Source organism: Python bivittatus, unplaced genomic scaffold (assembly GCF_059951505.1).
Source record: "Python bivittatus isolate LINGU-HERP-01145 unplaced genomic scaffold, Pbiv_v1 ctg000480_np1212, whole genome shotgun sequence".
NCBI lineage: Eukaryota > Metazoa > Chordata > Lepidosauria > Squamata > Pythonidae > Python > Python bivittatus.
Window position 1 is genome coordinate 56,538,547 of NW_028277075.1, and position 18,424 is coordinate 56,556,970.

Here is an 18,424-nt window from a genome sequence, read left to right on the forward strand (position 1 = left end):
GAGGAGATACATGTCATATTAAGTATTACTTAGCATAGGAATAAACCAACTGGATCAGCCTGGACATTGCATTTCCTCAGTCATTCTGTGTTGGGGCTGGACTTTCCCCAAGATATCCAGCATCTTAAATGAAAATAATTCCTTTAACATTGCACAGGCCTCTTGGACATCTTCTGATTTTGTAAGAATTACTGTTCTACTCTTTTTTAAAGAAATAACATTTTGTTCTTCAACTAGAGAAGTTCCTAGAGTAGCATACACATAAATAAAGGCAATCCCTATCCACAGTATAAAAGACACAACAGGAAAGAAATGAAAGTCAGAAATTAAAAAGGAGAATAATACCCAGCTACCATCTTATAATAGTGTATGAAACTTATTAAGTCCAATTCTAATGCAAAGATAATGCTGTTATTGCAATAACACATTCCTAAGGCATAAGTGTGAAGCTGCAAACCCCTGATGCAAAGACCGTATGTATACAGTATTCTTTAGAGTCCATGTAATATGTGCTCTGGAATCATAAACATGTTGAAGTACTTTAATATTCTATCCAATAATTAATATTTGTTCTACTAATACAGGTTTGCTTACTTTGCTTATGAAAAGTACTTACATAGCAAATAGCAGCTAACTCCTGGCGTAGATTGCTTGCCTCCAAACTCAGTGTCGTTTTCACTGGGTTGACTCCATTATCATAAACTGTAAACTTAGTCCCCATGAGGTTGGACCTATTATAGAAGTAAAAGAGTGGTTAGTTTTTGCTGTCCAATACTAACTGTGGTACCTTATTTATTATTGTGAAAGCTGGTATCATATTTCCCCTAAATCTTCTCTTCTTGAAACTGAATATACCCATTTTCTCAGTTATTCAGTGTGGTATAAGAAAGATGGTGGATTACGACTAGTGAAATTCAAATCTGTGGAGTCCTTGGTGCTCTCTGAGCTTGGTTCATTTGGCTGGGTTCATTACCTGACTAGGTAACATCATCAGTGCTAGAGAGTGTGGGGTTTGCTCCCTGTTAACCCCACACTTACGTAAACTCATGATGTTACCTAGTTGGGTAATGAAACATCTGCAAGCAAGCAACCAAGCTCAGAGAGCACCAAGGACTCCACAGTTCAACCGTGAGCTACGTATATTCTTTTCTATTGGAATTCAAGTCTGCACTCAACCACCAAAGGTCACTGGGTGACCTTCAGCCACTCACCACTTCTTAGTCCAATCTATCCCACAAGGAAGTTTGGGAAAAATGGGAAGAGGTAAGCCTTGGGCTCCTAGAAGAAAGACAGAATATAAATCTATCAAATAAATAAAATAATAAAACAAGATGGGTTACAGATTGACTGCCCATACAGACATGTTTCAGTTTATCCATATTCTCCATAAAAGGACTGTCAAGTGTAAAATAGTCGTTATTCAGCCTGTCAAGTGTAAAATAGTCGTTATTCTTACCAAGCTGTTGCTGCTGTTGCTGTTGCTGCCAGCAACAGACAGCAAATGCTGCCTCTGCAAAGAAGCTGAAGAAACAGTGGACCACCTAGTTAGCAGCTGCAAGAAGATTGCACAGACTGACTACAAACAATGGCACGACAAAGTAGCAACAATGGTGCACTGGAATATCTGCAAGAAATATCACTTGCCTACAAGCAAGAACTGGTGGGACCACAAAACAAAGTAATAGAAAATGAAGAAGCTAAAGTGCTCTGGGACTTTAGAATTCAAACAGACAAGCACCAGCCATACAACACCCCAGACTTAACAACTGTTGATGAGAAAGACAAAAAAGGTCTGGATAGTGGACACTGCAATATCTGGAGACAGCAGAATAGAAGAGAAAGAACTGAAGAAAATCACAAGATACAAAGACCTGCAAATAGAAGTACAGTCGTGTGAAAAAGAAAGTATACCCCCTTTGAGTTCTATGGTTTTACGTATCAGGACATAATAAAAATCATCTGGTCCTTAGCAATTCTCAAAAGTAGGTAAATACAACCTCAGATGAACAACACATGACATATTACACCACGTCATCATTTATTTTACAAAAAGAAAGCCAAAATGGAGAAGCCCTGTGTGAAAAAGTAAGTACACCTTATGATTCAATAGCTTGTATAACCACTTTAGCAGCAATAACTTGAAGTAATGATTTTCTATATGACTTTATCAGTCTCTCACATCGTTGTGGAGGAATTTTGGCCCACTCTTCTTTACGACATTGCTTCAGTTCATTGAGGTTGAAGGCATTTGTTTATGCACAGCTCTCTTGAGATCCTGCCCCAGCATTTCAATCAGGTTGAGGTACGGACTTTGACTGGGCCATTGCAACACCTTGATTCTTTTCTGTTTCAGCCATTCTGTTGTAGATTTGCTGGTGTGCTTGGGATCATTGTCCTGTTGCATGACCCAATGTCAGCCAAGCTTTAGCTGTCGGACAGATGGCCTCACATTGGACTCTAGAATACTTTGGTATACAGAGGAGTTCATGGTTGACTCAATGACTGCAAGGTGCCCAGGTCCTGTGGCTGCAAAACAAGCCCAAATCATCATCCCTCCACCACCATGCTTGACGGTTGGTATGAGATGTTTGTGCTGATATCCTGTGTTTGGTTTTTGGCAATCATGGTGCTGTGCATTATGGCCAAACAGCTCCACTTTGGTCTCATCTGTCCAAAGGACAGTGTTCCAGAAGTCTTTGTTTGGAAATGGCCGTATAACCTTTCCCAGATTGATGGGCAGCAACAACTGCTTCTCTAAGATCATTGCTGATGTCTTTGCTCTTTGGCATTGTGTTAACAAACACCTCAATGCTCAAGACCAGCAAACTCCTAAAACTCTGGTTGTTATAGAGGTAGACACACTTGCTGATGATCAGTTGATCAAGGGCATTTGATTAGCAGCACCTGGCTGCTACTTAGCCTCTTCATACCTATGGAAGCAGTAAGGATGTACTTAGTTTTTCACACATGGCTTCTCCATTTTGGCTTTCTTTTTGTAAAATAAATGATGACATGGTGTAACATGTCATGTGTTGTTGTTCATCTGAGGTTGTATTTACCTACTTTTGAGAACTGCTAAGGACCAGATGATTTTTATTACATCCCGATACGTAAAACCATAGAACTCAAAAAGGGTGTACTTTCTTTTTCACACAACTGTAGAAGGACTGTGGCAAAAGGAAGCAAAGATAGTACCAATAGTAATAGGCACCTCAGGTGCAATCCCAAAACATCTGAAGCACCACTTGAACACCATCGGCATTGACAAAATCACCATCAGTCAATTGTAAAAGGCAGCTTTACTTGGAACAGCTTACAACCTGCGACAATACCTTTAACACCATCAAACAACAACATCTGCCTATCCCAGGTCCTTGGGAAGGACTCGATAGGTGGGTAAAAACGCCAAATCCAGTCTAAACATCTGGCTGACTGTGCGACCAACCATAATAATAATAAATTGTGAATTAGCATAGTGTGCAAACCCACCCACACCTAAGATTACATAGATTACATTAGGCTGAGATATGGTTTATAATCTGAATCTAGCTCTCACTGAACCAGAAACATCTCTCTCCAATATAACAGGTCCTCTTTAGCTGCTTTCCCCTTTGTTTTTTTAAAGAAGGGGATAAAAATGGGGAGATTACCTCTCTTTAAACAGGCCACCTTATGTCAATCAAAGGATATTTAAAATAGAGCATTGCTAAAATGTATTAACTTTTGTTAAAGATGAATTTGGAAGATGAATATGTTAAAGACTGTATGTGAAATGGGCAAAGAACTTTGGATATAACATAACGCTGAATCAGTGGGAAAATATGTGGAATAAAGGTTTAAAGTTCATTCTTGATTATACATTAAAAGAAAATTTTTATAAAATGATGTACTGTTGGTATTTGACACCAGTTAAATTGTCAAAGATGCATAAAGGAACTTCGAATGTTTGTTGGAAATGTAATCAAGGTGAAGGTACATTCTGTCATCTATGATAGACTTGTGAAAAAGCTAAGAAATATTGGGACATGGTATGTATTCTGATTCAAAAGATTCTGAAAATGGATTTGCAATTGAAACCAGAGACCTTCCTTTTAGGTATGATTTTTATTTATTTATTTATTATTAAATTTGTATGCCGCCCATCTCCCCCAATGGGTGACTCTGGGGTGATGGATAAACAAACGGAAAGACAACACAAAAATGTATTTCTCTATATGATAACTGCAGCGAAATTTTTATAAGCGCAAAAATGGAAGGATTTACAAATACCTACAGCTGAAGAATGGATATTAAAATTAATGGAACTGATGGAGATGGCGAAACTGACTACTTTGCTTAAAGAGAGAACAATGTCTAGCATTGTTTCTAAATGGAAACCAATTGGGATCCGATGATTGACGTTATACCTATAGAAATATCTTGTACAAATCATAAGTATTGTTGAAATAGATTGATTCTATGAATTTTTTTGAATGTTAGACTAAAAATTATTTTCTACTACGTAAATTTTTAGATACTAGAGTAAGAGGTGAATGTATTTTACATTTATACTTGTACCAAGGAAAGTCGAAAGCTACTTTCCTTTTCCTATGTCTGTCTGTCTGTCTGTCTGTCTGTCTGTCTGTCTGTTTCTTTCTTTCTTGTATTTTAACCTTTTGGAAATTTAATAAAATTTATATATATTAAAAAAGGATATTTAAAATAGAGCAAAGGAAAGTATGTGATATACAAGCACTATGATAGTACACAAACATCAAGGGCTTTGATTTTTTTAAATCCCAAACTATTTCACATTTTAGCATACATTTTAAAGGTAGATGTTTACCTTAATTTTCCAATGAAACTCTCTCCTCCTCGTGACAGGTCTGTTGGGTCAATGGAGATGAGGTAATTTGAGGTTTTGCTCTTTTTCCGCTTCCTTCCAGCTAATAAAAATACCTAAAACATGTAAAACAAAAAAGTCACATTCTAGGCAGAGTCTGGTAAACATTTAACAAAGTGTTCTAGGTTAATTATTTAAACCATCAATAATGGATCCAAGAGAGTAGTTTCCTCTACTGATTTTTCAACCCATTTTTGCTAATTTTCATTTGGCCTTCTACATTTTTATTACTGATATTAAGTCATGAGAAAAACCTCATGTTTTCTTTTTCCAGTGGTTAAAGAAAACATGAGGTTTTTCTCATGACTTAATATCAATAATAAAAATGTAGAAGGCCAAAATGAGAATTAGCAAAAATGGGTTGAAAAATCAGTAGAGGAAACTACTCTATTTGGATCCATTATTGATGGTTTAAATAATTAACCTAGAACACTTTGTTAAATGTTTACATTCTGCTTAACAGTCTCCTTCTAATGAAAGGAAAACATAATGCCAGGTCAGGTCAGAAGAGTGCCAGCTGTTAATAATTTGAAGTATCCAAACATGACAGTCTCTAAGGACAAAGTAGGTTTTAAACAGAGTGTTTAAAGTAATGTTTATTCTCATTTACTCTCTTATTTTTTTCAAGGAGCATAAATTTATCAACATCTTGACATTATATCTAGACAGTATAAAAAGAGTTAAATTCACCAGGCAAACAACAATGGATAATCTTCAAACTTATCTTCAAAAGCATTTACAGCACTGATATCTACATCCATGTTTTCTTCTCACTGAATATAAGATGACCCTCCCCTTACCTATCAATTCATAGGTAATTATTTGCAAGGAGGGGGATGGACTTGTCTTCCAGTTGGGTAACTACAGGAGGGACAGCAGTAATGTTCATGAATCTAACTATCAATTGTAAAGCACGACACAATGTTTAGTTTTTTAAATTTGTTTTCAGCCTTAGGCTAGACTCATCTGGATGGATTGCAATGTGCCAATTCACAATACAGTTTCAGGCATGATTGATTTCTAGACAATCAATCTGTACATCAAAGCACACTAAAACAAGAAAGAGGTGCTCAATGACAGAATGCATGCTTTGCATGCAGAAAGTTCCAAGTTCAGTCCCTGTTGGAATAGACCCAAAAATTAAATATCCCAACAGAAATGCTGCTGATGCCTCTGAAAATAACTTGGTGTACTATTTGTTGCTCACGAAGCTATCATAACATGAATTTTCCATGCAAATTGGTTAGATGATGCATTACCAGTTTCAGAGAGTCTGGAAATAATGCTCAAATGGTAATGGGTAACTGACTTTGTATTTTATCCATATCTGAGACAAAAAAAAAAAAAAAGGACAACCTCTATAATGGGGGTGGGGGTTACCTCTAGCAATTATTCCCATTCAGTCATAATATACCCAACAACTGACCTATTATCAGTCTTACGCAGCAGTCCAGACAAGAAGCACACCCAGAAGTACCAGCTCTAACTTTATTGTAAGGTTCCATTAACAGAACCTTGGAGGTCTGAAAGTACATCTCTCCCCTCTCGCCTTTACAGTCCAAGAAACTAGGGAGGATCCCTTCTGGAATGTTTACCACACCCCCATTCCTTCTACGGGCTCAGCTGCTTCTTATCTGACCATTGTCTAATCTGTGGCTTTTCTTCCTGTCTCCCAAGGTCATTCTGACATACCATTACACCTAAAGACCAATTCCATCTACCTCTAGAAGGCAAGGAAAGGCGAGTTGGTTAGTCAAACCTCTGAGCAAGAACAATTCCCCTCCCCTTGAAGTTAAGTAGCAAAGAAGTAGAGTACTTTTTGAAGCTGGATTTGGCTATAGGGGAAGGAAAGAACAGAATATAACACGCACACACACCCAGGTTGTGATGAAATTTGTCAGGAAATAGGAAGAAATCTAACCCACACAGACTTTTAGGTACATTGAGTAAGTACAGTAAATAGATACTGTGGTGTTAGGATTTTATTTTATTTTGTACATGCCCGAGGCAAGCACCTGGTTTCCTTCAAAGTTAATCTTTTTTTGAAGCTTAATTAGATGCTACCTATTACCCTGTGATCATACTTCCTCTTTTGAAACCTACTCTTTTTCTTTTAGCCAAATACTCATCTCTGTTCTTCTCTTTGTTTGTGTGTTCTACTAAACTCTATTTTTTAAAACAGATATTTTTGTTGTGAATTTGCATTTGGCAAAGATGTAATCTGGTACAAGGCCAGGTGAAGCTTAGGCCTCTTCAAATTAATTACTGGGTCTTGGATTTAAGATGCCTGGTGTTTAGCAAAGTAGCAGAAAGATGAAGGCATGCTCCTTCTTTTGTCTTTACTCCTATAACCACGGTTGATCAAAGGGAAAGAACATGGTGCCAACAAGTAGCAGGAGAAAACAGTAGCAGTTGCCATATGCCAGGATGTCTGTGTTGAGTGGGGTAGACCCAGTAGTACAAGGGCAAGCACAGTTCCTATTTCATTTTGAATATCTGCATATGGCTCAAGCCTAGAATATCAGTGTAACTTGTCCTAATGAGTTTGAAAACTTTTTAAATACCTCTGTTAAAAGTATACCAAAGGACACCTTAATTAATATAGAATATTTGAAAAGGATACATATAAACTTAGAATCATAGAAGGTATGGGTTGGAAGGGACTGATAGGTCGTCTAGTTCTATGTATTGCAGGAATTTACTCAATTATTCCAGACAGTTGACCACTTAGCCCATTTGAAAACTTCCAGGAAGAGGGAGTCCACCGCTACTCCAGGCAGACTCTTCCACTGTTTAATAACTTACTGTCATGAAATTCTGATATTCAACCTCAATTTACTTTCTTTCAATTTCAATTAGTTGATCCCTTTCCTGTTCTTAGAATCAACAAAGTTCAGGTCCACACACTCCTGCATGTAACTCCTTTTAGATATTTCTAGACTGCTAGTATCATTATCTCCCCTTAACTTTTGCTTTTACAAGCTAAATATCCCCAGCTCCTTTAAACTATCCCCATGGATTCCTGACCTTTTGTCATTCTAGCAACTCTCCTCTGAACCCATTCCAACTTATCCACATCTATTTTGAAATGCAGTGTCCAGAAACAGACATGATATTTCAAATGCAGTCTAAACAGAACAGAATACAGTCACACTATTATCTCCCATGATCTAGATGCAATGATTCTACAAATACCGCCCAAGATTCCATTGGCTTTCTTAGTAGCAGCTTACTCATATTCAGCTGATAGTATTTCTAAACCCTTTTCATATGTACTGCTGCTAAGCCAGGTCTCCTTAAAATTACAAACAAAGCACCTACCTGACAAGTCACTATCACTGCTCTCTCTTCACTGTCCATCATTTCTGCAGCATCTGAAGTTAGCTTGTTCTTCTCCTTGCTAAAGTGCCATGGAAAACTCCCCTATTCCTGTTTGCGAGTTTCCAACTACATCTCCTTTTTCTAAAGAGTTTGTCTTAGTGGCTGGATAAATTCATGGATAAAAGGACTTTCAGGGGCCATCACTCATGAAGTTCAATGTTACCTCCGGGTTGGGAGCAGCCTGCCAGCCAATATGAGCTGCAGGATAACAACTGTGGGAAAATGATATGTGAGCATCCCAGGGGCATCTGACTGGCTACTGTGAGAAGTAAAATGCTGGACTAAGATAGATCTTGGCCCAGTTCAGCAAGAATGTTCTTATTGTTGAATTTGAGAGTTGTGAAGTTCAGAAATTGAATGCTGATACGTGAAGAACAATTCAGTACTTACACTATAATCATGAAGGAAGTATGACACAGAGGAGATTGATTTCCAGTTCTGCAATGCAATCTTCTCAAAAACAAGTTTCACTTAGTTTAATGGGACTTACAACAAAAAAGACTGTAGCCTAAAGCATGTCCATATAAATTTTTCTCAGATATTCTTTCTGCTCTTCAGAACATACTGTATTCTCATCTATTTTATCATACATTACAAGTATGAGAAAAACCAAAAAAACAATTTTTGTACACCTATAATTATGCAACTTCTAGTTCTGTGTGTTTTGTACTATTGTTTTTTACACAACCAAGAAAATATGCTTTATGACCTTTTTACCATCCTCCCTTTCTAGATGGAGGTAATAAGTAGGGTACATTCCACGGTCCATTCCCTTCTTGTCTCTTGTGATTCGGCATTTGACAGTAACACCCTGAGGAGCAGGTCTCACAGCAAACTCCTCCAAATCATCCACGTCTATTACAGGGTTATTTGTTGAAGGGCTGGGCCCTGATGCTGTTTCCTAGAAGTGTAAGAAAAGCTGTGTCACATCTAAAATACAAACAGCCAAATCACATTAATGTGGAGATAAATCTGAATGGAAATCTAGCACTGTAGAGGCATTATAAGAAACCCAGGGGATACAGGTATTCTGAACAGCTCACTTTCCACACAAAAGAACACATGGGAGAATGTAATACAGTGGCACAAAACTGGGTGTGACCTGGAAAGATGTACTCAATGTGTCTTGAAGAAGCATCTTGTGTTGCTTTTCAGCCTACTCATTGTCTCTTCTCTACATAGCCTCCTTGATCACTTGTAATCCCGGAACAGGCTTCTGCACAAGCATAAAATAGAAGCCTCTTCCAGGTATTACAAACATCAGATGAGGTTATGCTCGGCATAAATGAAACAGAGCAAAGCAAAGCAATGTGCCTGCTTTTCTTTGATCCTGGAATCAAGGGGGCCACACTGTTTTGCAAACCATGTTTCCAGGAGTGCTTCACTCAAACCTTTGTTGGAGCAAAGAACACCCTTTGAAAATTTATGAAGTCTTGATCAGAAGGTTAATGATGATAACCAGCTCAGAAGAATCTCAATAGGCTTTAACCTGTTTAACCTAATGTAGCACGACTTAGTAGTGCTGATAGCAGCTGGATGGTATCGGAACAAAACTGAAGAAAAGGAGTATTTGTCAAAGAATAGTCAACATTATAATAAATTTTGAGAGCAATCTAACTTGGTAATTTGAAAGTTAATGATACTGAAACTCTCCCCTAACTATATTTAATCCCTGGCTATTTATTATACAAGATAAAGTACAGTATTTGATAAAATGTTTCATCACCAATATACTTGTTTTGCTATTTTCCAGGCTAGTTGTTAAAAACCATGGATCCTGTTGGGAGTAAATTTAGGAATTTTGTAGGCAACAGATCAATGGTATGAACAACATTAGCCTTGCAGGGTGGGGACACTGCAGTGAGGACAGAAGGGATGGGCTACACTGACTTTATAAACTTTAGGGGCTAGTCACAGAGCCTCTCCTATCTTTAAGTTTTAAAGAACATAACACTGTCATCACTGTCTCTGGGCCCAAACTTATTTAAAAACAAACCAATGGGAAATGTTAACAAAAAAATCAGCATTAACATTCGCTGGATGAGAAATTTGCTCCCCAAAGCAAATAATTCAATGGGATGCCTAGCCTATGCTCACTGCAAATATATGCAGAAGAAAAGGTAGCGATGCTGACCCTCATGAAGATTCTGTTCAGGCCTACAAAGCAAGGATTGAGGAAACTATCACTGTGTGATCCCTTATGTTATTCAGATAATTTCAGCCCATCCCTATTTTACGGTCCAGAAACAGATGCTCTAAATGTCTTTTGCTGTATCACCGTAAAGCACCCCATCTCAAGATATTTCTTGAATTTTGTTTTTGCAAAGCAAGAATATTCTTTGGTGTTGCAGACAAAGAATAACACATTCATGGTCACCCTACTGCCCTAGGCTATTCTTGGTGCCTATTTGAACTGGCATTTCCTCCGTACAAACATAATATTACTATATCATATTATGGATATACGATAATATCTATGGAAAAGGACAAAGTGAGAAATAAAGTGAATAGGAAATATTGTATTGCATATACAATATATATAATGCTGGCTGCCTTTCCTTCACTGAAATGATTTTCACAGTTATAAATGAATGTTTCAACTTCAAATAAAAACAAAAGTATATTTAGGAGACAGGCAACTAGAGGTTTAAAACTAGTCAATTTGCACACAATGGTCCTGTAGTGAAACTGCACTGGTGAGGCCACATCTTAACTGTGGCTGTATATTTTTTTTACCTTTTCTACTTTATATGCTACATTTTTTCTAAAAATATTCTTCATCAGCAGTGCCAGTTCCACCTACCATCTACCATTCACAACAATGCTATCAGATTTCTGTTGTGAAATTTTTGCCCTTCCAATTATGTAAAATTTTATTCAGCTCTTTGTATACATGGAAGAATTAGGGAGAGAAATTGCAAGGAATCTGTGTGGAAGTGATTCCTTGCTCCAACTTCATATTCCATGAGATATCACACTACAGACGTGGTGCTACATCTGCATTCAAAAAATGAAAAGAATAAGTAAAACGAGAAATGGTTCTGTACATCAGCAAAGAGCACAGGACAGACATGAAATCTTTTGCTACAAAGAATTGTTATGAAGAATCCATACAGACGGGTTAAGTCTAAAGGATTTTGTTGCTTTAAATGACTGGTTTAGGTAATCTGAGGTATGTTTAAGTCCATCACACCAGATCACTCACCTTATTTGATTTCTTGCTTGTTGCAGAACCTGGTCGGGTATTACTATTTAACTGTGAGGAACTTGAGCTGTCTTCATCCTCCTCATCCTCCTCTTCATCAAAATTCATGCTACTTGAAATGCCTAAAAAATAGTCATCATATTTATAGACCATATGACTACTGCATAATCAAACTGCTTGCTCCCAGAACATGCATTTTATTTACTGTATTTATTTACATCTCCATCAGCCTTGAGCTGCTAGAAAAAACATACCTCTGATTGCAGAACAGTGAAATTGCCTTTATACCCTGCTTACAGGGCAAAACCTTGGATTAGGCAAACCAGTTCAACTCAACACGACGATTCCTGTGCCAGTGCATTCTGCATCTTATTCTTACATATATAAGAAAAATGTGAAATGGGCCTTTCAACATTTCTTTTTCAATTGTGTACCCACAAAACTTCAAAGGTTTGTACTGTACAGCATAATTCTGTACTTGCCAATTCAGTAGCACTGAATTCAGTGGATCTTAAATCCCAAGTGCATATAGATGCAAAACTAAGGTATTTACGCTTCTCTTATTATGCAATGTAGCAATTGTCTATCAATATGATGCTTTTAAGGCTATGTAAGATCTACTAATGTCTGCTTGCGCTCATATTCTTACAATAACATTAACAGTATTAACAGTATTTAAGAAATGAAACTCTGGTAAAATGTAACGATAGGTTACTTGTTCCTTTAACTTGATTCACTGAAAAAAAAGTGAAATCTAAAGAGCAGAATATTTCCCAATAACTGATGCTGCTAGTGATATATTTTGGTAACAGTATTACATGAAGCACTTGCTGTATTTCTGCCTAATCCGTATTTCCTGCCCACTCAATTTATCTACAGCATTACAAAAGTTCCTGGATGCTTCCTGGGGGAAAAACATGCATTTGTTAATGTTGAACTCATGGTGCTACCACCAAACATTTTGAGCAGATAACTTCAATGCAGGACCAAACAATTCTAAGACATATTAGTACATTTTTTTTTCCTGCCAGACATTTTTGTAATTTCCTTCTGTTGCCTAATAGATGGTGGGTGGAAAGGCAATGACATGGGAAGAATCACACATATTTCAAGTATCAGTTGGAGGGAGATAACCGGCTGCCAAACATGACTATCTATTTTGCAAATCTTGCTTACTGCCAGTAGCATGTCCATGGCTTCAAATTAAGTTCTCCTATTTGCTGCATTTGATCTTCCCAGAACATGATAGAATCCATTAGCGTTTTTAGTATGGAGGGACAGATAGCATATAATGAAACTTCAGCTTTGTATATTGCATAATTTACTGGCACTAAGTAACACCTACCCACAAGCTGTATGGACCCCTGTCTTGTTTTTTACCTAACTGATCATTCCAAAAGAATGCCTGCTCGCACAGTTCTGCATTTTGGGAAACATTTCTTTTGAAGCTCTTGTACTACCTCAATATTTTGCCACAGTACTAGATATGTGACTACCAAGTCTGATGGATACAAGAGGAAAGATGGAGAACCTAATCCCTTTTCAGCTGCCCTCCTCCCCTTTCATATACCTTCTACTTTCAGGCCTTGCTTATTTTTACTTAATTCATTTTATTTAAACAATTTATATGGCCACCCATTTCACAAACACAACTATGGGTAGCTAACAATGAATTAAAAACCAAAAGCAACCACCACCAAAGAGATAAAAACTATTATAACAACAATCAAATGCAATGTCCCTTCCTGAGGTCTCAAAATCCCCTTCCATCCTGCAAATCAGCAGCAGAGAGACCAACAACAGAGCAAAAGAAACCATTCCCAAACCATGGTCTCAGTTTCCTAATTTTTCTGTGAACTTTCTTTTAGTTCTAAATACAGGTAAACTATAAATCATATAAAAAGGAACAACAGCATCTGTAACAAGTCACAATCAGATCAAAATACTAACACAGCTGCCACAATGCCAACTATACATGATATAATTATGTAACTTGTTTCAGTCATATCATGAAGTCTGATGCAAGTATGTGTGTGTGTGTGTGTGTGCGATGACATCAAAATGCATAGGTCCTCATTTGCTCTTCAATCCTCACCCTGCAGACACCATGAAAAAGCCAAAAATATTTGAAGATTTCACTGACTCCTTACCTTTCTTCTGCATTGTTACTCTAAGGTCTTGTTTGCCTTGTTGTTGACTGGTAGCTATTACCTCTCCATCATCCTCATCTTGGCAAGTTTCTCCAACAGTAAGAATTTGAACTTGGCTCCCTGCTACCTGTACTTCATCTTGAAAAGCAGCTGGACCATCAATACCTACCAATCAAGAATTGCACCAATGTCATATTAAATATACATTTTTTAATGACAGCTTATCTAACAAGTCACATCTTTCTTTAATTGTATTTGAAAAAATAGTGTGACATGTAGGCTTTTGTAGGAAATTTGTAATCCACCCAGACAAGTTTGGTTACTGAACTGATTAAAAATATAAACAATAAAATAATTGCTGTCCATATATATTTTTCTAATTCTGAAAGTGGCAAGTGTACTTTGTAATAATTAATGAAATATTTTGAATCTTTTGTAAAACAGCTTATATACTTCTCATTCTATAAGACTTAAAACAATGTAGGAGAAATTGCAAACTGTCATGTACAATTGGTCATTAATGCAAAATGTTAATATTTTAATAACTTTTCCTGCAAAAATATATAAAAAATGGGTAAACGTTATCTAATTCCCTCCTTGGATACTAATATTATTTTTTTTTCATCCACCTTACTTTTTTTAAAACTAGGACACTAAATTCATTCTCACATACATTCAACAGTAAATATTTAAGTGCTAGATCATGTACACACTCTTTTATATTTGTTCAACCATTAACTGGCATCTATGAATTAACACCTGCAAATTAAATTGCCACAAAGCTAAGCTACTTTTACAAAGTTTTGGTGAGGTTGCTTTTCTCAGAGTTAATGACAAAAACTGAGATAGTTACAATAATTCTATAAGTAATTAGTAAAGCAAAATCATCATGGAAACAAATTTATAGTTTACGATCTAGATTTGGCAGTTATAGCAATTAATAGGTGTAGTCTAGTATGTACACACATTAACCCAAGGGCATTCTAAACACACCTCTATTTATGCATAGAATGTAATATAGGTAGACACCCAGAAGCACAGAACTGGGGGGGGGGGAGCCTTGTAGGCAAGCAATGACAGCACTTCACTCACTGCAGAAGATCACAAAATAGAGCAAGTATATATTTTTTTTTAATAAAATTTTTTATTCTTTACAACAAACACAAAACATACATAAACAAACAAGAACATACAAAGGCATAAAAAAAAAATCTTCCATTTTATACCGTGTGTCAACCAGTTACCAAATCGTTGGTGCCCCTTTCATAATCTTCACTCATTTATATAAATTCTCATATCATCTATTCAAAATATACTTGTATACTTATCAATTATCAATTATTAATCATTTGTAGCTAGTCTATAAAATCATTTATTACAAGAAATTTTAGCTTTCATTATAGGATTAGTAATACATTTATATCCATCGATTATATATGTATATATATATATAGTAATTAATATCAAATTTCTATTATAAAATTTCCTAATCCATTACATTACTATATTTTCTCATCTAACCATTAATAAAACAAATCCCGTGTCATATAAAATTGCTTATCTTCTTACTCTAATTTCAAATATCAATTTAACTCATCTCTGCACATTCCATAATTTTCAATAACTTCCTCCTGCATAGGTACTTTTTCATTCTTCCAATTCTTAAAAGTTACAGTTCTAACCACTATCAAAACATACTTCATTCTTCACTACATGTTTCAACAAGAATATCTCTAGTTTAAAATCTATATGTTACTATGTCCAACCATGTATGAATTTTAGTCTAATATCTTAAAACATTTACAATCAAATACAATTCTTTACTATATATCTCAGTTTTATACCTTATTCAAACGCTTGCATAGTTTTAAGTTCACCCTTTTCATTCAATATCCCAAAATGTCTAGCTGTTTATTCCTTTTTCTATATTATTGGATAAGAGAAAGCAATAATAAATGTCCTTTCAAACATTCTGCTTTTTGAAGCTTCTGTCAGTTCCATCATTGTTGTATTCCCCTCGTTTTTTCTTTAAGCATCTGGAGTAGTTTCTTTCAATATTGTTTTTCTTCTTCTTTTTAAGTATTCTCTTAGTACAATTTTCCATTATAATCTTGTATAATCTTTTTCTCACCCTCATTACCAAGAACAAGTCTGTCCCTCTTCATTTATCAATTAACCCTTTTTGATTCTCAGTTTATAAGCCTCAAAATAGTTCTGTTTAGTGTTTCTGATTTCTTGTGCTATTTCTTCCTTTTCCATTGATCCCGTTTTATGTTTAATTAAGTCCATTTTAGCTTTGATGTCTTTTTTTTTTTCTTGCGGGAATTTCTGCAGCTCTTCTTCCAGTTTTTTATAGTCATCCTCAATAGTTTAAAAATCTTTTTCTGCATTGTGTTTCTCGTATAGTCTATTATCAAACCCCTTGTATAGACCTTCATTAAGTCAAAGGATTCTTTATCTTTGTTCTTGCCAAGAGAAAAAAAAAAAGAGAAAAAGAAAAAAAAAGAAGAGGAGGGGAAAGGCTAGGTCTCTTTAAAAGTCCAACTGGGGGGGGGGGGAGAATAAAGAGCAAAGCAAAGCTTCTACCAGAAAGAAGAGCTACTGCCACTAAACAAGGCTCTTGCGACTAACTCAAACTTTCCATCTTGAATATTTTCAAAATCGCTTTCAACTCCGCTTTCTTATTTATAGTTATTCGGATGGCACCTGTATAAACATGCACATCCCACTATCTTTTTAGAAAGCCCAAAGTCCTTGAGTATACGTCACAGTGAGAAAAAAAACACTATATCAAACCTCTAGATGGCAGTGCAACTTTCTTTCATTTACTTTCTCTTAACTCCACTTTCCCCATTTCCAAAACAAAAAATATAGATTTCTTATAACAATAAAAAAAAATCTTAATCAAAAAAGAAGCTTGAAATAAAAGATTATTGAGTATTGAAAAAAAAAAAGCCAGTCCAGTTAAAAATATATTTTTTTAAAAGAAAAACATCTTACCAATTCCACTAAAAAGGGAAAGTTAAAAAACAAAGATTTTTTCCCCTTTTTTTTTTAATAAGGCTCAATCTCGCCGCTTAATCCACTTTTCTTCACTTTTAAAAATCTCTTTAAGTTACTTAAGGTGTTCTCTAAGAATAGTTGAATAGTAAAGGTCCATCTCACCCAGTTGACACCCCTCTCCTTCTTCTTCCTTTGGAGCTGTCCCGGCTTTCGCAGTCATTAAATGGCTGCCTCTCCTCCGCCGGCTTCAAGAGCTTCTCCTGGGATCAATCTGGGACTTGCGATGTCCCTGAGATCTGCAGGACGCGCCCTTTGCAATCACCGTCTCTACGGGATGGCTTAGGTCCATCGGGACCATCCGGGGGGGGAGATATCGGCTGCGATCCTGGGAGCCCAGGATCGCCCGCTGTATCGCCGCGACGCCAGCTCCGCCCTCTCAAATAGAGCAAGTATAATTGATGGCTGCTTAGCCACTGCTTGAAGCCTTCCAGTCATGGAAGACTCACACCATGTTCTATTTAATAATTTTCATGGACAATCTATTCTTATCTATTCCTATCATCAAGCTATTACTCATAATATTCAACTGAAATTTACCCTCCTGTAACTTTTTGACTTCCCTAACGAGACAGATGTCCAGCACTGCTCCCCCTAAAAATTTATCTTCCCCAATCTGGCAGGCCATGAAGGACTATGGCAGGCCATGAAGGCAGGCCCCCATGGACTAGATTTGGCCTACAACCTAGAAGTCCCTTAAGCATTCTTTAAAAGTGTATCATATTTGCCTGAAGATACATATTCTCTTCAATATTATAAATAGTTTGATTTGTCCTTCCTCATGACAAGGAGGACAGTTACTTCTTACTGAACAACTGGATCAGACATTCCTTTTTAAATTTTTTATACTAATTCTTGGGTGCCTGAAAAGGATACTATATGGGTAGATCTGTAATTTATTGCATTTCTATCTTTCTATTTTGTCTATAGGCAAACACGTATCATTTCTCTATTGGATGGCACCAATAATATTTTTTTCAGGATTCAATTTTTTAAAAAACTGTACATGTAGTTCTTACTTAATGATGGTAATTGGGACTGGCAACTCTGTCGCTAAGCGACAAAGTTGTAAAGCGTGATGTCACATGACCACACCAATTTACGACGGCAGTTGCAGCAGTTCCAATTGCCATCATTAGGTGAATCCCACATAGTTGCAGTGCTCCATGGTCATGTGATTGCCATTCGTGACCTCCTGGCAGCTTTCCCATTGACTTTGGAAAGCCAGCAATGAAGATCACAAATGGCAATCATGTGACTATGGAACACTGCAACTGTTGTAAGTGTGAGTTGGTTGCCGAGCATCTGAATTATGATCACATGACTGTGGGGATGCCAGCTGCAACTATAAGAACAGCCATAAGTCCCCTTGTTCAGCACTGTTGTAACTTTGAACAGTCAGTGAACGAATGGTTGCTGAATGAGGACTACCTATACTTGAAAAAATGTTCATTATTGGTTAAGCAGTAACTCTATGATTTATGAAGCTACTGTACCATCTTTTCAAAAGTATCTTGGGAAGTAGAACAATGATATATTGATTAAATACCTCAAATACTATGCACGGCACAGTAACTAGGTTACAAAGTACAAATACTGCTGCCAGGTAGAAATATAAAGCGCAGACAGGTTTGTCAGGAAAGAAGAAGAGACAAAAACAAGGAAATGGAAAAGACAATGTAAGAATCATAGATAAAGGTAAGATATTTACAGACTTCATCTGGACACAGATCAAGTTAACCACAT

General features: G+C 36.5%; 1 protein-coding gene across 2 annotated transcripts in view; it reads right to left on the reverse strand.

Moving 5' to 3' along the window:
- Positions 1 to 18,424, reverse strand: part of TUB (TUB bipartite transcription factor) — a 97,554-nt gene that overhangs the window by 20,868 nt on the left and 58,262 nt on the right. For both annotated transcript variants that reach the window (XM_088145982.1, XM_088145981.1), the window contains exons 5-9: positions 13,619 to 13,783; positions 11,469 to 11,590; positions 8,973 to 9,164; positions 4,826 to 4,938; positions 617 to 731 (exon numbers count right to left, since the gene is read on the reverse strand). In XM_088145982.1, the coding sequence (XP_088002108.1) occupies positions 617 to 731; positions 4,826 to 4,938; positions 8,973 to 9,164; positions 11,469 to 11,590; positions 13,619 to 13,783 (707 nt within the window). The remainder of the gene's footprint in view (positions 1 to 616; positions 732 to 4,825; positions 4,939 to 8,972; positions 9,165 to 11,468; positions 11,591 to 13,618; positions 13,784 to 18,424) is intronic.